Raw genomic sequence first — 25,090 nt, 5'->3', positions numbered from 1 at the left:
AAAGCGCTAACTAAAGTGTATTTTAAAATAAAGGCAAACATCATTTAGGACTTGTTTAATGTATTCATCCTTTCGACCTAACACCAAATACAATGTCATAGTGTTCTTACTTACTATTCATATCTATAAGTCTAAATATACAACTTGAGTTGCACTAATTGCACCAAGAAAACTCAAAATGGCGGCCGCTACGACTACAGTAACAGTACTATCAACAAGATCAATGATGGAGCCTAGGAATGTAGAAAGGATAAACTGTGCAAGAAAAACCATACTACTGACGACAGCGACGTCTGTTCCCAGCCCTCGTACTTGTATAGTTGTCTGCCCTTCTTTATCTTTGACAGTTGATTCATTAAACTGGAATAAAAGTTGTATGTACTATATTAATCACATAAAGCGATATTTTATATACTAGCAACACAAGAAGAGACGAAAACGTCAATTTGAGTCATAACTCCTGTGATGAAATAGTCCTTTGTACATATTCAATTCAAGTAAAAACGAAAACGAACTCATACTATATGCGGTATCGGCTTTGCTCATTGTTGAAGGCCGTACGGTGACCTATAATTGTTAATGTTTGTGTCATTTTGGTCTTTTGTGGATAGTGGATAGTTGTCTCATTGGCAATCATACCACATCTTCTTTTTTATATCATAGTCCAGAATAACCCTTATCGCTTACCACGAGTATTCACATATGTGATTGATTTTCTACGATATGAAAAAAAAAATATGAATCCATGGTACTTTGGCAATGCAGGGCACATGGCGTGTTCAGCATCTATTTTGTAGCACCACTTAAAAAAAGATCCATATACCCAGTGAACCATGCTTTTCGATTTTGAACGAAATTTGTTTTCAATATTGCTGCTACCAAGTATGAAAATATAACATTTATAAGTAATATGCTACCATTTCAAATATAAATTTACGAAAACGAAACCTCTAATTCAGAAAATTTTACTGGGGTTTGAGATATCTACTACAACGTGTAATGAAATTTTAAGTGCTTCAGTATAATCAAAACTATAATGAAATTTGAAAAGTTCTAAGTACACAAATAGTCGCTCGTATGGTAAATTTTGTGTTCATAAAATTTTGAAATATTGAAAATCCTTAGGTGGTTCTAGCGCTAGGCATAGATGTTTTTATCCGTATTTGGCACAACTTCTGGAGATTTTTTACATGCAACGCTCGTTAACTTTGTGTTTGATTTTGTCCTTTCAACTTTTGAATCGAACAACACTTTAGGGTATCATGTATAGACATTTCTTGTTTTTCTTATTTAAGGTCTTTTGTTATAAGTATTTTTTAAATAATTGTACTAAAATACCTGTGTTTTTGTATGATAGTTTGCCAATATCAAGTACGGCATCGTAAAGAGTGTAGCATACATAATCCCAGCAGTTGGTGACAGGACGATAACGGCTATATGATGCCTTGCACAAGCCATAAGTATCATTCCAAATGTATATACCAGTTGACCCACAATGTACACTTTCTTTGCTTCTAAAATACAAATTGAAAGTTAACATAAAATTCAAAAGTTTTATATCAACCATGTACTACCATTTTTCCTAATATGTCATTCTTGCAGCTAGTAATAATCTTTCTCCATCAAGCAAAGGTATGTAAAGGTATTTTTGTTAATTTTATTGGATATGCTATAGCTTTCAAATGGCGAGTACTTTGTCTTTAGTGTTTGGTTAGGCATGGTATGTTTGTGTTTAGTATCGATCTGATGAACCAAACACTTTTCAAATTATTTTGAGTGGTGTTTTTTTTTTTAAATCAAACAAGTTTTTCTTCTTTTTTGTTTTGCATATGAATCAAGCCGTCTTGCCTTCTCGTATATTTTATGTAAATATTGTCTTGTCGGGTCAATTTTTCACTATTAAAGGCGGTATGATAACCTTTAGTTAGTTGGTCTCTGATAGATAGTTGTCTCTTATTATATATAGGGCAAACGCAGAAATATAATAATTCTAAGTAAAACAAAAGTATATGGTGGGTGACACGGTGTTAAATTTAATGATTAAGATCAGATTAAGTCAAATTCAAATGCACCCACACAACATAAACAAGAATTAAGCCCTGCAACACATATAAAAATAAAAACAGGAGGGTGATATGATTGTCGTCAAGACAACTTGCCATGGTATTGTCAGTTCGTATTCCGACTTATAAGTTTGATTATCCTGATGGAAACTTTCGTCTCTAAATTCACTAAAACCCATAAATGTAAGATTAAGGATATAAACCGTAAGCGGGGGACTTACTTATTCTAGATATAAGACAACCACACAGAACGATTAAAAATAATAAGATATAGTATTGTTTTGAAGACGAGTAGGAAAACATTAAACAAACTGAAAAAGATATTTTTTTTTTTACAGTAATGGACAAAAACAAGATTTAGTATAAATATTGAAAAGAAGATGTGGTATGGTAGCCAATGAGACAAATCTCCACAAGATATCAAATTACATAGAAAGTAAACTAAAGGACACCATACGACCTTCAAAAATCAGCAAAGCACAAACCACATAGTCAGATATAAAAGGCACTGAAATGACAATGTAAAACAATTCAAACGAGAAAACTAATGGCTTAATTTATAAACAAAAAATGAACGAAACACAAATATGTAGCACATCAACAAAATTCAACCTCCTTACTATGGACAAGGACATACATACAGAAAGCAGTCGGGGTTAAACATGCATGTTAGAGGGATCCCAACCTTTCCCCTAACCTGGGACAGTTGTGTAACAGTATGTAACATAAGAACAAACTATACAAATCACTTGAAAAATGTTTAACTCATCAGATGGTTAAAAGTGCCACAAATATAAGTGGACGTGGCCGGGTACTTGTACATCCCAACAACAAAAAGACACTAAGTACAGATCTGAGAGTACCCGCAGTGACTGACAGCTAGTTCAAAGCCACTAACAACTTATAAAAAAAATCATGCATTTAAGACTAAATAAGTATGTAAGTGTTTGGTAAGTTTTTTGTTATGATGGGGGTGAAATGGACTAAAAATGAGATAAGGTTCCATCTGTAGAAATTTTAGATATTACTATAGTTGTCATATCGGATTGATCATTCTATAAATTAACTTCAGTGCCACACATGTCCAATGGAGAAAATATGTTTCTCAAAGAAAATACTATACGAAAGTGTTGAATCACAACAAAACTATTGTTACTAAATTCCAATAGTCTCCTTCCGTGACAAATTTAATTGTTAACACATTAGTCTAGTCGTTGATTTTTTTATATTAAATTCAAATCTATTTGTTAAGCGCTTTTGTTCACAACAGAAATCAATACTATTAATAGCTTTGTTATTATGTTTCCTTTTGTGAAAACGCGATTTACAGAATCAATCTTTATTACTTAGAGATGTGCAATCTAAATGTATAAATACAGCTATAAAGGTCAGGTTCGTGAACGTATGGCATTTTATCACACTCCTAATTACCCATTTTCTACTGATCGTTACTTTTGCCTGCATGCAGTTATGTTTTTTTAATTAAATATTTGATTAACATGGTCGTTATGAGTCTCGATTTTGAATTGTTTTCAGAACATTTCAGACATTACGCCCATGCTTCCTTTAAGCATGTGGTTAACTTAAGGTAGACATCCAATTATGTTGACAGTACTTGAAAGAAGCCCGTGTAAGAGTTACACATGCGTATAGTATACCTCTAACAAACCTACGAACATGTCAAGTTTTAGACTATTTAGTTAGTGCTAATTAATTGTGTCCATTGTCGCGTCTCAATGGTCACTTTCAAGGGTTTGGTTATTTTACTTCTTCATACCACTTCTCCTTTTTTAATATAGTAGTACTTCCTATTTAAAGTTAAAATAATTGATTTCTTTGCGTATAAATAAATGGAGATGTTGGGTATATGTCAATGAGACCATCATAACGACACTAAAACAGTTTTATGTGTTACATATTTGTTGTTCGTTCATTTTTTTACATAAATAAGGCCGTTAGTTTTCTCGCTTGAATTGTTTTACATTGTCTTATCGGGGCCTTTTATAGCTGACTATATGCGGTATGGGCTTTGCTCATTGTTGAAGGCCGTACGGTGACCTATAATTGTTAATGTTTGTGTCATTTTGGTCTTTTGTGGATAGTTGTCTCATTGGCAATCATACCACATCTTCTTTTTTATATTAGATAGAGGTCAACATGCAGTAAACAGGTAAATAAAGAGAACTGTAGGTTTAACTACTATTACTCGCACCAAGTCTACAGAAAAGTTGTGAATAATTTAAAAACAAAGATTTTAGCAGATGTGCTATCAACGACAGAATACTTCACAACAAAAGACAAACGATGTTGACCTTTCGGATTTAGACAATTTAGTGATTTAAAGTTGTTAATTTTCCAAAAAATCAACTACGAAATACTGATATAACAAAAGCTTTAAAATAAAGAATACCAGAAACCGGTTTTGCTGCATAGGACATTTGTTACTGAGGTGCTTAACTATGTAGCCCTGTAAAAACTTACCAATATATGAAAAAATATTCTTAGGTGAAGTTAAAATGGAAATGCCAGCAGTTCTACATTTTTTGAAAGCAACACTTCAAAGATAACTGTTCTACAATACACACAGGATAATGCTTATTACCAAATATATTGAGCATACTACACCAACCATTAACACTAGCCTCCTACTTGAACTTTTTCGTACAACAGCGAACAACACATGATCTATCCATACCAAATTTGGTAGAAAGAAAACACATAAATAGGTACATCACTCCTTAAAAGAAAGTTGGTGATAATATGTGTTTAAATGCTTTATTTTAATTTTACTGACATGTCATGTGCCGATTATTTTCAAGAGTATATAAAACAAGATGTGGTATGATTGCAATTGAGACAACTGTTCACAAGAGACCAAAATGACACAGACATTAATAACTATAGGTCCCCGTACGTCCTTCAACAATGAACAACGGTCATACCTCATAGTTAGCTATAAAAGGCCCCGATAAGACAATATAAAACAATTCAAACGAGAAAACTAACGGCTTATAAATTCATGGTAATGTCCTAATAGTGAAACATTATATTGCTGGGTGAAAAGGTTAGATTATCTACTTACTAAACATCTCTACAAGCTTTTCTATAAATATTGAGTATATTCCACAAGCAAGTGAGTACAAAGACATTCCGAATGATCCTACCCGGACTCCCTCGTCGTATAGCTGATGTTCCCTGCTTCCAACTGGTGCCTTTGGATCTCCTCCATAGACAGCTTGTCCAACAAAATCAGTGAAAAACAATGAATAACAGACTAATGACATCCAGCTAAACAAATTTGTTAGGCATAATATTAACAAAGATTTTGGCATACGAACTATTGACAGCAGATACGTTTTCAAACTAACTTCTGTTGATATAAAAATAGATTGTCTTCTCATTTCTTCGTCTATTCGGTCAAATTCAGCCTCTAAGACTTGGCCTTTCTCTATTTCTTCATCATTTTCTAAGATTCTAGGAAGACCTTGAAGTTCCGATTTGTTGACAGGATCAGATTTGTCGAAGGGTAAGTGATTACCTTGCAAAAAAGAAAAAAATAGAAAAATAGAAATAAGAAGATGTGTTGTGAGTGTCAGTGATACAACTCTCCATTCAAGTTACAATGTGTAAACCTTAAACATTTCCTTTTTATATGAACGGCCTTCAACACGGAGTCTTGTTAAATTCATGCACCAGCAACAAATAACAGTAGCAATATCCAATTGAGGTTTGTCCTACTTTTGTCCTTAAATATATGCCCTTTTAAACGCCGAATGAATAGACCAGTATATGTGATCGATTGGTTTGTTGTGGCAAGGTATACGTAAATAGGCGATATGTCAGTTTTAGAAAACTTTTGTACAGTTGAACTGCATCTTAATATCGCAAAAACAGATATTAATGTTGCATGTATACTTCCAAAGATGTTTTCGATTAATTAGTTGTTAAATTGAGCTTTTAAACGAATGTAAAAAGATGCATTTGAAAAACATGTATGTGCAAAATAGCCGTCAATAGGTATCAAAGGTACCAGGATTATAATTTAGTACGCCAGACGCGCGATTCGTCGACATAAGACTCACCAGTGACGCTCATATCAAAATAGTTATAAAGCCAAACAAATACAAAGTTAAAGAGCATTGAGGATCCGAAATTCCAAAAAGTTGTGCCAAATACGGCAAATGTAATCTATGCCTGAGATAAAAACATTCTAGTTTTTCTAAAAATTCAAAGTTTTATAAACAGGAAATTTATAAAAATGACCACATAATTGATATTCATGTCAACACCGAAGTGCTGACTACGGGGCTGTTGATACCCTCCGGGACAAAAAGTCCACCAGCAGAGGCATCGACCCAGTAGTGTAAATAGTTATCAAAGGTACCAGGATTATAATTTTGTTCGCTAGACGCGCGTTTCGTCTACATAAGTCTACATAAGTCTTATATCAAAATAATTATAAAGCCAAACAAATACAAAGAGCATTGAGGATTCAAAATTCCAAAAAGTTGTGCCAAATACGGCTAAGGTAACCTATGCCTGGGATAAGAAAATCCTTAGTTTTTCGAAAAATAGAAATAAGATGTAGATTGACGGATGGAAGGACAGATAGACTGAATGACGATCAAAAGTAACATTCAATGCCCCGCCATAAAAATCCGCATTTTTAAAGAGCTTGAAACCATGACGTGTAATTTTTTGTATGTAAAATATTTTCGAAAGTAATATGTTTAATGGCAAGATTACTACTGAATCGTTTGTAAATTAATACTCTTAAGTAGAAGAGAGAAAAAAAAACAAGTTTTCTGAAATATCCTTTTCGTGTCCAAACAAACTACAGTACCTTGTAAACAGTTTAATTCACCTTTAGCAATAGTTGGCATCTCAAGGACAAGAAACTTGCATGACGCTCGCTCCATAACCAGTCAACAAGTGTATACATTTTGGGTATTCTAATGTCATATATTACATTAAGATACATACCATTTTGTTTTGCAAATCTTCCATTTTCCTTTGGAAAGCTTCCGTAAGTTGGCTTATAATCAAATGTTTTTCCTTTAGCCTCGTCTTCAGAATCGTCATCGCTAGAATCGTTGGTAAATTTTTGATACCTTGATTTTCCTTTCCTCTTTCTTTTCTTCTGTAACTTTTCTACTGTGACTTTTTTATCACTTAAAGGAACTTCTTTAAAACTGGTGATTGTTAAAGCAACACAAAGAACGAAAAATATTAGTACAACTGCAAATACGATACGAACATGGGCCTCCAAACCATCTAATTGCCCAGACCCATTCCAATTTATCCCACCCATTATGTAACCAACACTACCACCAAATCCCGCCATAATCGTGAAGGAAGTAAGTCCCGCGGAGTGATCTTCCGGAACACAGACATCAAGTAGGTATGAACGACATGGCGACTGTGCTGCATCACAGCAGAAATCTAGGAGTGCAACACCTATAATAGTTAAAACGATTCCATATACATGGTTTTCTGGTATTTTTATAAAATGAAAAAATCCAGAGGTATGTTCAGATTTATTAGCGCCACCAATAGAAAATGTGTTATTATTGTTTCTATTTTGAAAGTCAAATGCTTCTTCACATTCTTTACTGGAATTCAGCACAAGTGTATTGTTAAGCAATGAACAGTTTGTCAGCAAGAAATCCTTTATAGAGGCAGTACCTTTGTCACCAAGTTTTAATCCAAAATATTCCCCATTTGGAACTAACAGAAGTCCAAATATAATTCCTACAGATAATATTAAAATAAAAGGTCGTCTACGTCCAAACTGGAATCTGCACCTATCACTTAATGATCCGAATAATGGAACAAGAAAGAACCCTAGAAATGGGCTAGCACACCATATCAATGTCATTAAAGAAGCAGGTACACCAAGTTTCAATAAGATTGGTGATACAAAAGCAGTTTCTGCCGCGTAACATAGTTCTATACCACATACGACAGCACTTAGTCGTAAAAGCTGCATGCGACTTTTTCTTTTATGTATCCACGACGAATCTTCTCCAAACTTTGTGAACGATTCGATTCCTTCGCCAACAGTCTGAATATAGATGTCAGCATTTTCACGCAGTCTTTTCAATGTTTGTATAGATGACGTAAGAAGGCCAATTGACATACTGAAATAACAAACAAATCATGTATAAGATACTAATATAAACTCAGACTATCTTAGCTGTATATCATAACAATCATGTATAAGATACATGTATATACTCACACTATCTTAGCTGTATAACAAAACAATCATGTATGAGGTACCGGTATATACTCACACTATCTTAGCTGTATAACAAAACAATTATGTATGAGGTACCGGTATATACTCAGACTATCTTAGCAGTATGACAAAACAATGATGCGATGAGATACCGGTATAACATAAGACTATTTTAGCAGTATAACAACGCAATCATGTGTGAGATACCGGTTTATACTCAGGCTATCTTAGCAGTATGACAAAACAATGATGCATGAGATACCGGTATAACATAAGACTATCTAAGCAGTATAACAACGCAATCATGTGTGAGATACCGGTTTAAACTAAGACCATCTTAGCAGTATAACAACGCAATCATGTATGAGATACCGTTATAAACTAAGACTATCTTAGCAGTATATCAACGCAATCATGTAAGAGATACCGGTATAAACTAAGACGATATAAGCAGTATAATAACGCAATCATGTATAAGATACTGGTGTAAACACAAACTATCTTAACAGTCGGTTATTTCCGAGAAAGCAAAATGTTGTCTATTGTAAACTTCTGCTATTGAACTAAATTTTGGAATCAGCAAAAATGGTTATGAAGTTTCAGGATTATAAGGAATAATCTCAATTGTATGACATTTATCGATCGCCCATAATGTTCAACAATATATTAGGTGGGTAGGAGTTTATTCACAAGTTGTTAATTCTTTTATTCTATATTTTTGAATGACAGCTTTATACTTTCAATTCGTATACGTTAGACATTAATCTGATAAGAAAATAACAAAATGATGTTCAAGTCCCTCGTATCGGAAACAATTTGCAATGTTTAACAGTGCTACGGAATTGAACTGATCTTCTTCCGTGTAGTAGGTATGCTAATCAGCGACACAATTTTATTGTTGGAAATAAATTGAAGGACTCTCCATAAATAAACACGTCCAATTAAATCCCACTGATTACTTTCAATTAGATAAATTGACTGTTATGATGAAACTCTTGTGGTATTCCATATACCAATCATAGAAAGCAGATTGAGTTAGGTTATTGAAAGGTTTTCATGTCTTAACTTGACGTTTTGGTACTATCAAATTAAAGCAATAAAAAAGAAGATGCACGGTTTACGTTATCAATACAACAACCCAACAACAACATTTACAAAGGAAATTTTTACACAACAAAGTAATTATCAAATTTTTGACATGGTAATAATTTATTATTCACAAATTTTAAAAAGTTTAGAAATTGTCTATTTCATCATAATTTGTATTTGCTATACTGTTACAAAGCTTGAAATCACACTGTTGTTGTTCAGTCGTTCACGCGTTATCTTCTTTTTGTGTGTTGACATTTCACCCCTAGTTTTCGTGTTGCTTAGTCTTTAGTTTTGAATGTTGTGTCTTGTGTACTTTTATTTGTCTGCTTGTCTTTTTCTTTTTTAGTCACGACGTTGTCACTTTATTTTCGATCTATGTGTTATAATGTGCCTCTGGTAGCAGCTTTCGTCCCTCTTTGGTGGAGCATTTTTTGGTTTGTCCCTTTTAAGTTAATAATTGACTTTTTATAAACTAGTGAAAATTCACAACTTGAAACATGATATATTTTACATATTCGGTATTCTTTTTTTATAACATGAAAAAAAAACATTATTTTTTTTCCAAACATGTATCCTAAAAATAGAAAGAAAGATCTCAGAGTTCATATGTTGATTATAAATAATATGTGAAATTAAAAAGTTTGGTTTCGTGTTCATTTTATATATCTATAGAAAACAAATTTCACTTTAAATTTAAATTTGCTAATGGAAAAAAATATGTTTATGAAGCGAAACATCACTCGACTCTTTTTAAGTAATTATATAATTGTGGTTTAAAACGTTTAAAAAGAGCTCTATGACTTGCATGATAGTAAAAGGGAAGGATACAAAGCAATTCTGCTTGTTCGTTGAAAACAAAACATTCAAGTAGATTTTACACCATGCTGATCATTTTAATGATAAAATTGATTAATTCAAAGTATATCAACTTATATTTCCTATAACAATTTGATATTATTGGTTTTAATTATTATGGTGTGAATGTGAAAGAAGATCAGGTTTTAATTGCGATGCACAACATCAATGAGTTATAAGCGCCCAATTTTAAAATTAGTTATGCAGAAGTTTATAATGTAAAATTGAGAATGGAAATGGGGAATGTGTCAAAGAGACAACAACCCGACCAAATATAAAAACAACAGCAGAAGGTCATCAACAGGTCTTCAATGTAGCGAGAAATTCCCGCACCCGGAGGCGTCCTTCAGCTGGCCCCTAAACAAATATATACTAGTTCAGTGATAATGAACGCCATACTAATTTCCAAATTGTACACAAGAAACTAAAATTAAAATAATACAAGACTCACAAAGGCCAGAGGCTCCTGACTTGGGACAGGCGCAAAAATGCGGCGGGGTTAAACATGTTTGTGAGATCTCAACCCTCCCCCTATACCTCTAACCAATGTAGAAAAGTAAACGCATAACAATACGCACATTAAAATTCAGTTCAAGAGAAGTCCGAGTCTGATGTCAGAAGATGTAACCAAAGAAAATAAACAAAATGACAATAATACATAAATAACAACAGACTACTAGCAGTTAATTGACATGCCAGCTCCAGATTTCAATTAAACTGACTGAAAGATTATGATTTCATCATATGAACATCAGGCACAATCCTTCCCGTTAGGGGTTTAGTATCATACCATCATAACATATATGAGGAGAACATAACCCGTGTCATGCCAACAACTGTTTTTAGAATAAATGTGTTTAGTTCCGACGCAAAGACCTTATCAGTGACTCAATATTGACGCCAAAATATGCAATCTTTAATGACTTGACAACAGTATCGTAATTATATCCCTTCTTAATAAGTCTATTCAAAGGTTTTGTAAGTTTCTGAGGTGAATACTGACACCTTTGTGCTTTATAAAGAATATTTCCTATCTATTTTATTTCCTATCTAATTGTATGTATCTACTCTTCAGTTATTCGGTTATTTTATTTGAGGAATTTATTGCAGCTTAATAAATTCAACTTAACAGTTTTGTTAAAAGAAGTGTGTTAATGGTTTGTACCACTGGATTGTATATTTGTCTGGTGGGTTCGAGCTATATGTCCTTGATCACTTGTGCTAGCCTGCTTCGCAGGTGAAAAGAAGGTTGAGTGTGTAAGTCTTTCTGCAAGTGCATGGCCTCCACACTATTTAAGACTTCTACAATGCATCCTCGCGATTGAACATGGTAGCTAGGATCTAGCCTGATATGCATTATTCAAGAGGATGTCGGAACACCAAGGACCATAGAAATGCAGTGTGTAGGTCAATCGGCGGGTAAACCTTTTCCCAACTAATGATGAATAGTACCATTGCCTTTTGGTGAGATTTGGGAATGTCAAAAGCTGTGGGAGTACACCCAGAAGGATAAGCCGGGAAGATAGAGATTTGCCATCTATAGTTAGCAATCGTCTATGTGAAGGAAAACACAGACAGCAAAAGCTCCATCATGTAGGTAGTAGGTTTCTCGAACGGCTAATCACCAGACAGAGTAAAAAGAAGCCGGTTCAGGAAACCAAAACAAAAGAAACTATGAATTGCGTGAACGAAAACATGCGAAGTACAAATGACCGAATTGAATGTGTCAAGTGAAATGTGCGGACCATGTTTGTAACAGAAAAAAATTGGCAAAAATTGTTTATGAGTTGAGAAGGTAAAACATCTGTTTACTAGTTGCTAGCGAATAAGATAGGTAAACAGATCGTTTACAACTGACACATCTGAGACTAAACTGTAATCTGACCGAACAGACAACAAACGCTATGAGAAAGTTGCTTTAGTATTGAGTAATGAAGCAAAAATAGCTCTTTTAGAATGGCATACAGTTGATGAATGGCTTGTTATGGCAAGATTATACTAAAAATATCCAAAACTGTCAGTGTTTCAACACTATGCATATAACAACGAAGCTGGTATTGAGGACAAGAATAACTGTTCCTTTGGTACTTTTCGTCCCTCTTTCATTACAAATTACAATCACTTGTTATTTAAGTACCAGAACATTAGTTATGTCTTGTAATTGGTGATCTGAATGCAAAGCATGAATTAATGGTTTAGTTATTAGAGGATCTTTATTTCCTCACAAGGACATTCACAATTTTACATAGAACTCACCAAATGACAGGGACATCAGCAAGAGAAACCAACCAATACAAAATATCATTGAAAACCAACGAGAACATTGGTCCGGATCTAAATGAACATTGGAACAGAGAAAAAACTGTGTTAAATGATACAGCTGTTGATGGACTTGGAACTATAGTGCTGGGAAAAGTTGGGTTTCAGATAAAACCTGGAATGTTATGAAAAATGGGAAGATTTACAAAAAGTAAATGCAATCAGACAACATCGGAAAGGTTGAAAGTAAAGCTACAAAAAGAAAGAGCTTAATAAAGAAGTAAAGAACAAATCTAGGGAAGACAAACTGCAATATATTGAAGAGGCGTGCAAACATGGAGACCTAAGTACTGTATAAAAGATAACTCACTTTGTGGGATTAGTAACAGCAAGGACACACAAGTTTTTAGCAAGAATGGCGAGGTATTTATTATTATCGGAGTCGCAGAAACTTGCAAGATGGGCAGAGCACTTTCGGAACAATAGACAAATCAGCACAATTTGATAACACCGGTGAGAAAATGGAAATAGATATACTAGTACCAGAAGAAAAAACCAGACTGTCTGGATGACTACAAAGTATCCTTCTGGATTACTCCAAAGTACGTACATTTGTAGCCTTTCAAACATATGACAAAACCAAAAATTGAGAAATAAAGAATACAATGCATATTAGTCTTGTTATTGAAATTTAAATGTGAGTTGTAAGAAGGAAGTTCTTAATGATAAATTAACCTAGGACATCACCATAAAAATCATGCATATGATGTGACAAACACGTTAATAACTATTTTACCCGTTTCTTAGTGTCTTTCAACTTTTCTTCTTCTAAGCAGTGATTTTTTTGTGTTTCTGCATATTTTTTGTTGATCAAAAGATTTTATATTCAAAATGAATGGTTTGATTACGAAAACATTATTAGATTTTTTCAGACATTCATAGACGCTAATCCTCTAATTACAATCAGCAACGAGGAAAATAATGGAAATATTTCATTCAAATGTAAATGAAGACAACAAAGAGGGTGTCGTAACAAAGGATATGTGCAAGATTTCTAGAGAATTACAGAATCTTAGTTCGTACATTTCCAGGATGAAATTCGTAGGAGGGTAGATAAAAGAAAACTTGTTTATGCATTAGGAAAAACAATTTATTTGGCGATATTACACATATAACTATAACATTTCATTGAGAACCGACCCACTTCAAATGACTAATGTTGGATATTTTGATTGTCACTAATCGTATTTCACTTGCTATAACTGATGAGACTTTTGTCCTTTCTATTATTGCTATATAATGCTTCAAGTCAACGTGTCAATTAATTATAAGGCGCTGGTTAAGGGAAATGTCGATTTTCAATTGATGAGAAAAATCTGCATTCATCAAGTTTGTTGAGGTCTTAGTATACATAAACTAGTTGATACCGGTACCTTGCATATTGTCGCTTTTCTTCATTATCAACTTCGGCATAAAATATTTTGCCCTTTTAGTGCAGATCATTTCAAGGTGACTTTGATAAATTCTGACATTTTTTAACTGGTTTGTTTCTTCAATCGATAGGCTTAAAACTTCTAATAACTGTATTTGCATTTATATTGTAAACGTTTGGATGATTTCACATACTTTCAAATTCAGTCCTGGCAAAATTTATTTAGTCCTTAACATTTCACTGTAATGAATACCTTAAAAGCGTATACATTTATCCTTACAATCAACATTATATGTTTGGGGTTGAAAATACCACACAAAAACCTCTTTCTAAATCATATTAACATCTAAGTTATCAGCATTCAAACACTGAAAAGTTACTGCGAAACAACATACCGTAGCGGCGGTGTGAATCAGATGTGAACATCAAACATTTTTCAAAAACATGACCAACAAATTCAATCAAAGCTCTACTAACCTCGTGCAATATTATTATAGTTATCAAAGGTACCATAATAATAATAAAATGTTTTATTCTATACCCTTTTCACTAGTATCCTTCATTCTACGTTGAAGAATTCGTCCAACTTTGATTTATAAAAAAGTATTGACAATATATAGTTAGATACAAATAACTTAATTTAGAAAGAATAAGTAATGCGTTGTAAAATAATTATCTGACCATCTTCAGGATGCATGATTTCTTACTAGACTCCTCTGTCATCTAACATGTCCCTATTTTCATTTGAGACTTCCGACTTAGTACTTGAACTTCATGAGATAACTGTTAAGAATGTAGTATTATCCTAAAATAACATTAACGGTACCATTTGTGAGTTTATGATTAGCATTCCGACAATAAGTATATCTTCAGTGATATGTTCCAACTGTCGTTAATATTATTTGATAACTTCATCCTCTTTTCCCTGAACCTATGAGCAACACAGTACAAAATTTTGGACATGATCATTGTGCTTTCACCTCCTTGGAACGTGCGTTCATCCCAATTTTGGTGCGGTTTGTGTTGGTCAGTTAATTTTCAATGTAGTGCTTTGTAAAATGTTGTGTGTCGGTTTGTCGTTTCTCGGTGTTGTTTATTTTACTTCTACGCTGAATTGTTCATTGTCCTTATTTGGTGTCTTCTGTAATTAAAACACTTATGTTCCAACATCTGCTTATAGGAATAGTTGTTGTTTTATAATTATTCCAGTGTTGTATATTAAGTATGGATTTAAATATCTTCAAACCTTTCTTCAGGCAAAACATTTCGTGATGATAGGCATTAAACTTAATAGGAACTGCAACCTATGAGTGAAAATATCGAACACATTTCTCAGTTGGATTGAACAATACAAACCTGTTTGACCTTTTCATTGTCATCTATTTGTTATAAAGTCTATTAATTTATACAAATGATTGCAAAATAACGATTTGGTTTAATCTTAGTTTTGCAGAGGACATGAGCGGCAATATATCATTGTTTAGAATGAAAGGTGATAGCTTTGTTATTGAGCTAATCAAGCAACTTAGCGCAAAATGCCAAGAAAATTTGTGTTGAGAGATAAATGATAGTTAATTGATACAATAATTCATCTGTCAAGAAGAGGCAATTGGAACAGAGATGAAATTTTATTCAAAGTAATTGCCGTCTCCTTTCTTTTTCTTCATTTTGTTTTTATCTTCCTGTGACAATTAAAGAGACCGTATCTACGATTCCCACAGAATAGGTTGACATTTTTTTTTAAAGAAAAAGTATATAATATTTGAATGGAAGATACTTTAGTGCCCATCTTAAGTTTGAGCGACTAGAATTTGTATTGGTACAACAAAAATCATGTTTATAACATGGTTATTTAAGGTACAAGGATTATAATGTTGTGTCATGTGTTCTATTGTTTTTCTGTTTGTCTTTTTCATTTTTAGCGTTGTCAGTTTGTTTTAGATTTATGAGTTTGACTGTCCCTTTGGTATCTTTCGTCCCTCTTATGATACGTCATACGCGCGTATTGTCTACAAAAGACTAATCAGTAATGCTCGATCAAAACAGTTATATAGCCAAAAAGTACAAAGTTGAAGAGCATTGAGTATCCAAAATTTAAATGTGCCATGCAAATGCGACTAAGGTCATTTATGTCTAGGTTATGAAAATCCTTAATTATTCGAAAAATTCAAAGTTTTGTTAACAGGAAAGGAGTAGGTCCGCTAAGGACCGATTTTGGCCTCACATTTTAGTTTCATCTGACGAAAGATTTTGACCACTTTTCAAACACGTAAGTGTCTATTTCATTTGATTCAATTACTTTATGTGAAAGATTTCAACTTATTTAGTAATTAAAAACGATCCGATTCAAGCTCAAATGTGAAAAATCTACCAAATATGCGAAAAAAAATCACTTTTCAGATGATTTTTGTCCAAAACGAAAGTGGCCGCATCCGTGTTCACCCTCAATCTTTATATATGTTATGTACTATTATCAAATACAACTTCCATTTCAATATTTAGGATGAACACGAATGCGGCCACTTTCGTTTTACCCGGAAACCGTCTAAAATTTAACTAACATGCTGGAATTGTGAAGATTTCAGTAATTTAGCATTACTTAATGTTGCTAGTACCCAATATATGTGCATTGTTTTGTCAAAAACAGCCCATATTTATGTAGCAGAACCAACCATTCTTCTATCCAATAAATGACTAAAAATTACATTTTAACAATTTTGAAAAACTGCTATATTTTGGAGCCAAAAGGGGTCTTACTGGACCTACTCCTTTATGAAAACACCGACGTGCTGACTACTGGGCTGGTGATACCATCAGGAACGAAACTTCAACCAGCAGTGGCATCGACCCAGGTGGATACATGGTTATTAAGGTAAAATAACAAAAACAACGAACTCTGAGGGAAATTCAAAACGAATGGATAACTGTCATTATTCTTGACTTTGTAAAGGCCTTTACTTGTGTGAAAAATGGTGGATTAATCCTAGTTGTATAGCTATCTTATCATCTTAGTTGTATGACAGCTAAATAAAGCTTCATATCTTATGTGTTTTGTCTTTTGTCATTTATTAATGGGTTCATTTGATGACATTAAAAGTTTGTGAGGAACTTCATCTTCTTCTTAAAATAACAATTGTGTTATCCACTATTTTTCTACATGCCTGTACCAAACCAGGAGTATGACGGTTGTTATCCATTCGTTTGATGTGTTTGAGCTTTGAATTTTACCATTTGATGAGGCTCTTTCCGTTTTAAACTCCTCGGAGTTCGGTATTTTTGGTATTTTCACTTTTTCATGCAGAGACAGATTTCAATATCAATCATTACCAATTTACATACACGATACTATTACTTTGAAAGTGTACCAATTCTCCTAATTGGTTAATAAAATCATTCGAAATACCGTGCATCGGACAAATGAAATGGATTGAATTCGAATGCTGATGTGAAATAAAAGTTATTTATACTAAATTTGAAAAGACAAAACAAAATAATTATGCTTTTAAAAAAAAAGGCGAAAGATACCAAAGGGATATTCAAACTCATAAGTGGAAAGAAACTGAGAATGCCATTACACAAAAACATAGGGTTAAAAGATAGCCAACAGCATACAAAACAAAACATAGAAAGAAAAAAAAATACCCAAACGAACACTCCAAAGGAAAAACCCGTGGTGGTCTTGGGTGCACAGAAAAGGTGAGCATATCTAGGTCATCGCTCGAGCCTTGGATATACATTTTTGCAGGTCTAATGCGCTCTATTCTAACAAATAATTATATAATAGTGCTTGAAAAACTGGTCATTATCGTGATATATGGACTTCCCATAGGACAGTCGTATTGACTAAGATAGTGATAATGACTGAGCCGAAGGCGAGGTCATTATCGCTGTCGCAGTCAATACCACTGTCCTACGGGCAGTCCATGTATCACGATAATGACCAGTTTTTCAAGAACTATTATGTTTATTTCATTGAGAAACCATGTTTTGGAAAATTCTCATAAATTCAAAACGCCTAAAGTAGTTGTACGATTTCTATAGCAAAGAGTGAAGACCAGTCGTAGTAATACTGCCATTTATTTTAGTGCAAATTACTGTTCAGAATATAAATTCTTAATTAAGTTCTCTTTAATTTCACAATTAACGAAAAAAATGTAACAAACAATTCAACAACTTAAATTAATATTAAAAACAGGAACATGTTTTATAAAAGGTATATCTTTCTAAACAGAGAAACCACGCCCCACCGGTCATTAACAGAGAAACCGCGCCCCAACAGTCATTATCAAACGGAAACCACGCCCTAACGGTCATTATCAGACGTAAACCAAGCCCCACCGGTCCATATCATGTAAACGTTCATTAACGACCGGTTTTCTAGTCCGTACTTTTGTGTTAATGACCGATGGAATTTATTACTGAAGATTTATGAATGTCATGTGACCCCTTTTTAATCCAATAAGAGAATCTTATTCTCAACCGATATGAAATAATCAAACATTAGTGTTCTTGCATTTGTTTACTTTCATCAGAAATCTGAAAATAGCATGAAACAATTTTTTCTCTAAGTCATATCTTTATAATTATACGTTTACGCAATTTGGAGGTTTCACCACCAAAAATAATTTTCATAGATACGTCATTACTTTTATAATAAAGTTAGTATTATAGTCGCAGATAAAGGCCTGCTAATGGGAATGTACTTATTCAAGAAACATTTTGTCTATGAACCTTTATTGAGTAAAGATAGATCAATATACTTAATTTGATCAGCAAATCATAAAGTCAAATATGCCATACGGTATTTAAAACAATACAATTGTGCCTGTTTCATTCATTCCATTTCCTTCCATTTGTTTAAATTTCAAAAAAATGTTTTGATTATTTCCAATTGTGTTTTAATTTGAAAAAGATAAGTATACATAACTTTTGTTTCATTTAACCACAAGATATTGTCAGGATTTTCTGCTAATGTCAGATCTTATGTTAAATTTACTTTCAAATTTTTTTGTTTCAAGTTAAGAAATTGACATGTGGTGTTTGAGCATGTGTATCGTTTCGAAAAACATTGAAAAACGATTGAAATTCAAACATGTATTGCTTGATTCGGTTATGTATTTCATGAAACGTAAAAAATTGTAACACATTCAAAGTTGCCATAATGAATTTGCCATGTTAAGTTACATTTTGCAGATATTCAAATTTCAAACAAGGCTACATTTGAAGCTGGCATCATTGATGGTGGTACGGTATATGATGTTATGTGGACTTATTTTTTTTACATAAATAAGACCGTTAGTTTTTCTCGTTTGAATTGTTTTACATTTTCTTATCGGGGCCTTTTAAAGCTGACTATGCGGTATAGGCTTTGCTCATTGTTGAAGGCCGTACGGTGACCTATAGGTGTTAATGTCTGTGTCATTTTGGTCTTTTGTGGATAGTTGTCTAATTGGCAATCATACCACATCTTCTTTTTTATATTGACTACTTCAATGAAGTAAGATCCTTTCGTTCGTTAGAAACGTTTCTCTAAAATCATTCACAACTCAGATTGTACTATTGAAATATTTTAAAAATAAAAGATGAAATATCAAATATTAACTATCAGTTAAATTATTTATTTGACCTTACCTATTTTCTTCCATGTTGTAGTATGCTCTTTCAATGACTTTTATCTAAACATTTGTAAACAATCATAGAAAAAATATCCAATTGACTCGTACATGTATATTTATAGAAAAGTTCACCATATGGTACAGACTGACACTAAGTTAGCACTGAATTTCACACATCATATATTTTACATACTTATTTGTTCAAATTCAATTCAATCTGACATTATGTTGTAATATAATCGATGTGTAATTGTACTATTCAATTACAAAATAAAAAGTTTCGATAATGATGTAGTGAATAATGTTATAAATTATATTTGTATCTAATCTTTAGTTTTTAATGATTACTTTAATGTCCCTTCTACTAAAGTAGGTGATACATTTACGATGATCATGTATGTGCGTCCGTTCGTCTGTCCGCCCATTTCATTTTAGATTATAGTTTTGGTACAGCGTAGTTAACCAATAAAAGAGGGACAGTCAAATTTATAGATCGAAAATAAACTAACAACGCCTTGGCTAAAAATAAAAAGACGAAGAACAGACAAATAATAGTACACAAAGCACCAATAATATTTGGTCAAATTTACTTGAAACTTAGAACAGATGGTTGTTGTAATGTTGAATTTATTCAAACATACCACATATTAAGGTTTTAACCCAGTGAGATTGGGAAAGGGGAATGGTTTCTGTTGGAAACATTTTCTTGTTTATACAATCCTTTTGCATACTGTGTCGAAATAATGACAGGTCATCATACAATGTTACTTATTTCTTTTCTTTCTTTTCTTATTCTTTTTTAAGTTCTAGTATTTAAAATAAATAGTATATGCACTACATTTTTCTCTTTTTATACCTTACTTCTTTGGAAAGAAAACACATTTTACAATCAAGAGACTCATGTCGCTAATATGATAGCTAATGTGTCTAGTCTGTAGGAAATTAAATTTTTAACCTGATTATTTCGTTAAGGTAAATTCAATTACTCCTGTTACAAATAATTTAATACCAAACAAAATTGTGCTGCAGTTAGAGTATTAAAAAACTAGACTGATGAAAACTCCTGCGAAAAAAAAACCGTGATTGATGTCAGGTTCAAACTAAATTTGTCGGAAACAGTATCAAATCAATCTCGATATGTGCATTGCATGGACATTTTTTATAGCTTACCTTATATCATTGAAGAGTGCACAGTGATCTAAAAATCCCTTTAATGTCTGTTTGTCTGTGGTTAATTATAGTTTCAGTTTTATTTATACTATTTCTCGTTTGAAACTTCCACTTTGGTAATATATATATATATATATATATCGTAAGATCTAGCTGAATGTCTCCTTCTATATGCGTACACCAGGATTTTTAGAAACAAACGGCAGAAAATATACGATGTCTAAATACATAGGGACCAACATAATCGAAATATTACCTATTATTACATTTTGACAGCTTAAATTTGTTTTAACTAAAAAGGATTAGACAATTTAATCAAATTACACCACCAAATTATAGCTATTCCCAATGACGTCTTTGTTTCTGATGATGATGTCTTTGTTTTTTGTGTTCTTGGAATGTTGTCACTTCTCTTTTTCATTTGACTTAGTGTACATTGAGGGAATACCGCCATCTTTGATAGTACAATCAAATACAAGAGCGGCCTAGTTATTTGACCAAATCTGCAAATTTGGAGACAGATTTGCAATTTAATGGTTAGACTGTCTATTTATATAAAGATAACTTGAAGATTTATTGTTTTATTGATGATAGTTTAACAAATAACATTTTTGTTTGTTCTAAGAATCATTTTTTTTCAAATGAGTCATGTAAGGGGGGATAACTCTTTTCTTTAAAAAAAATATACTGGTCTAATAGGGATTTTTTGGAATTTTTACTTGTAGCAAGAAAACAAGTTCGGTGACACCAATTTATCTTTTTATTTTCTTAAAATAAAACTAAACCTATCTTCTCACAGTTTTTTTTTCAAAATTCTATCTCATAGACACTATTTAATGCACATAAATGTGTTTTTTCATGAACAATCTAACCAAATTTAGATAATTTTCAACGACTCATGGATTGAAAAATAGCACGGTGACCCATACTTTTTTATTATATTTTTGAAAAAAGCATATCAAAATTTTCATTTTGGCAAATTATAAGAAAATTCTGTCTCAAAGAGTCTATACTGGTGATCTACTATAAATATCTTTCTGAAATCATCGATAATGGCATATTTACTTAGATAAACAAGTTTAAGTCAGTAGTCAGTATTTCAATGGTTGTCGTTTGTTTGTTGTTGTTTGTTATATTTGTTTTTCGTTTATCGCCTTGTACATAAATCAGAGCGTTCGTTTTTTCGTTTAAATTGTTTTACATCTTCAATTCAGGTCCTTTTATAGAATACTATGGGATATGGGTTTACCTCAATGTTGAAGTCCGTACAGTGATTCTATGTATGATAGCGTTTCTTTTTGTTGCACTTTAGTGTTGCTGTTGTTCCTTTATTTTCTTGTTATGGTAGATTTGTTTCCCTCAATTTTAGTTTTTAACCCGGATTTGTTTTCTCTAAATAAGTTTATGGCTTTTGAAAACCGTTATACTGTTGTTGCCTTTATTTGTCTATTCCATGTAATGCAGCTATTCAAAACCATAACGTCATCGCATAGTTGGAACAGAGTTTAATCTAAGAAGGCAACACAGCGTTTAAATGCCTTTCTCTTACTTCCAGTTTGCCGAATTCCCGTGCTATCAATATTTAATTCCAGTAAAAATAAAAGCGAATGCGAGATTAATATTACAGGAAATAATATGTTATACCGTAATCCAGTTCCAACGTCCCATGCATTCGGCTACTTAAATATTTAATACCGTGCGTTCCCGTTTATGCTCATTAATCCCTATTATCGAGAATGAATTCCAAGGTTTTTATCAACTTGAGTTTATAGACAACCATTGTGTTACAGCTTATGTCAGTGACAGTGTGTGGGAGCAAATGATGAACTGATTTAGCAGACTTGATATATAATTTAAACCAGTAAAACACGACCTAAGCAATGTCATATAAGCCAAGCAGAATGCATTGCTGAACCTAAATAACAACATTATGCTGCTTAATGCATTAATTTGTATTTTTTAAAAGCTTAAATACAACACTTAAACTAATTAGCGCCAATATTATATATATCAAAATAATGTTCAAATTTTGTTTTGCAATGAATGTAGTTGATATGAAATCGAATTAAATTAATTGAACAAAAATAAATGACTGTTTCGGGCACAACTTTTTCGAATGTTCACTATTTTAACGACACTCAAGGGGGATTTTAGTTTAAGTTTCTTGCCCCTTGTTGTGAAAAAGAATATAGACTAAAGTATCGTAGGAATTTGTATAATGATCTATACTAGTATTTGAAATCAATAAAGCAATGAATTTTCATATGCATTAAATAAACCAATTCAGAAGATAGACAGTGTTTGGGAAAATAACAAAATGACAAAATTCTAATAGTTCATGCAGACAATAGCAGAAAAGCTTAAACCTCACAAGCTGAGTCTTTTTACACTCACAATGAATGGATACTTAGTTCAAAGATCAAGAATTTGTAATGTCAGAATTATTTTTGTTATTTTTTTTCGGTTTCAGCAACGAACATTTGCTTGAATAGGATACCATAATAATGATCAGGGACACCAAATGGTTATATGTATGATTTCATATAAAGAACTTGAAAATATTAAGTAATATGGTTGAATAAGCTAGTGTGAATGTAGATCTTTGCTGCAGATGCCCACTGCAACCATGCAAGGTGAAACTAGACGGTGTCACAATAGAACGAAAGGTATTTAGTATATTATATATATATATATATATATATATATCTATGTCGCAAAGGAATTATCTTGTCATTTTTATAAATTGCATGTAACAAAACTTTGAATTTTTCAAAAAACTAAGGATTTTCCTATTCCAAAAATAAATAACCTTAGCCGTATTTGGCACAACTATTTGGAATTTTGGGTCCTCATTGCTCTTCCACTTTGTACTATATTGGCTTTAAAACTTTTTTGATCTGAGCGTCACTGGTGATTCTCATGTAGACGAAACACGCGAATGGCGTATACAATTATAATTCTGGTACCTTTGATAATTATTTCCAGAGATTACTGTTAGATTTGATTGTTGGAATAAAGTAAATGCTTTATTCTATAGGTTATTAATTTGTTTGTACAAAATACATTATATAAACTCTTATCCATCTATTTTCTATCGATAAATTAGCCCAGTATTGAACAAAATAAAATAATAAATTTATAACTTTGATTAGAAAAAAAAAGTTTTATAACCTCGAATCACGCAGAACACCTGTTATAAAATTAAAAATAACGTTTTTTCCTCTTTCTGACAAATCAATGAATTCATTCTAATTTATATCAGCTGTTTGTTTTAGTAAAATCATCATTTGAATAGTTTTGTTAGATTTCATTGACCCAAGATGGTATAATTGTTCCTTCTACACTCAAATATCTGATGTGTTGACTTAATTATGTGTAAGATTTAAGTCAACCTGTCAGATATTTAAGTCGAAATGGCATATATCTAAGTTAACTTGTTAGATATTTGAGTTGACCTGTTATATATTCAGGAACTTTGCCTAATTGTCAGTTATCAAAGTTGACATGTCAACTAATTATCTCAAAATTAAATAGCAGGAAAATAAACAAAAGAAGTTCACCTTTCAATAAGCCTTATTTTCAATTTTTATATATTTAGAAATGTTTTACTTCAGTTTTGATCATTCTTCTTCCCGAATGAGAAACATTATATTATATAAAAGTACTTGATCGGTTTGAATAAGAAATGTTCTGTATTTATAGCTACTCCAATTATGTCAAAGTTACGAATACAAACTATGAGTGCTTACCTGTGAACGTCTGTGTTGCCTCACCTCCGTTTTTCTGATGACAAACTTCGAGCCTAGCTCATCAATATAGATTCCATCCAATCAATAAAATGAGGCTCATTCCATGGGGACGAATTCCAATAGATAATGCTTATAATGGTTTCATAAAGAAATCAATTGCATTTCTTATTAAAACAAAACAAAATAAAATTAGGTTTTATAATGCTTAAGGCTCTTTCAGAGTCAATTTCTATTCATTTTAATGAGAACAATTAATAAAATGGCAAAATTCCGTAGGTTTAAATATTAGAAGTACACTTAATATTAACTATGAAATTAACTTGGATTATTTGTGACAGTATTTTGACTAATACAGCTTTTACCATACTCATATAGTAATTATAATCGACACCTAGCGCGAATACAGCTTTCTTTCTATGACAAAAAGAGTCTGGATAAATCAATTACTTAAGAAAGCTTTAAGATCGTCAATTACTTTCACAGTTTATTAATTTCGAAATTTAAATTTGCCACAAACTGCATTAATATGAGAGGTACCGAAGGCGTCATGTTATCTTTTTTAGCAACACTTAATGTCTATTTTTTGACATGCGTTTTGAAATCCATTTTCTATA

General features: G+C 32.4%; 1 protein-coding gene across 1 annotated transcript; it reads right to left on the bottom strand.

Annotated features, from left to right (window-relative positions):
- Positions 1 to 108: 108 nt before the first annotated feature.
- Positions 109 to 24,495, bottom strand: LOC134707292 (proton-associated sugar transporter A-like). Its single transcript, XM_063566940.1, has 5 exons — positions 24,477 to 24,495; positions 7,047 to 8,203; positions 5,146 to 5,601; positions 1,339 to 1,514; positions 109 to 360 (listed from the first exon to the last, which is right to left on the bottom strand). Exons 2-5 carry the CDS (start codon positions 8,200 to 8,202, stop codon positions 124 to 126), a joined length of 2,025 nt encoding a protein of 674 aa, XP_063423010.1. The 5' UTR covers position 8,203; positions 24,477 to 24,495; the 3' UTR covers positions 109 to 123.
- Between the last annotated feature and the right edge of the window lie 595 nt (positions 24,496 to 25,090).

Source organism: Mytilus trossulus, chromosome 2 (assembly GCF_036588685.1).
Source record: "Mytilus trossulus isolate FHL-02 chromosome 2, PNRI_Mtr1.1.1.hap1, whole genome shotgun sequence".
Lineage (NCBI taxonomy): Eukaryota > Metazoa > Mollusca > Bivalvia > Mytilida > Mytilidae > Mytilus > Mytilus trossulus.
This window is presented reverse-complemented; position numbering and strand designations above follow the sequence as displayed.

What these genes read in the sequence shown, in the direction of transcription:
- LOC134707292 (XM_063566940.1), bottom strand. Translation starts at nt 8,202, where the DNA reads ATGTCAATTGGCCTTCTTACGTCATCTATACAAACATTGAAAAGACTG. An exon ending in AAAGCTTGTAGAGATGTTTA is followed by an intron (nt 1,515 to 5,145) that starts GTAAGTAGATAA and finishes TTTGTATTTTAG; the next exon opens with AAGCAAAGAAAGTGTACATT. An exon ending in ACTATCATACAAAAACACAG is followed by an intron (nt 361 to 1,338) that starts GTATTTTAGTAC and finishes CTTTTATTCCAG; the next exon opens with TTTAATGAATCAACTGTCAA.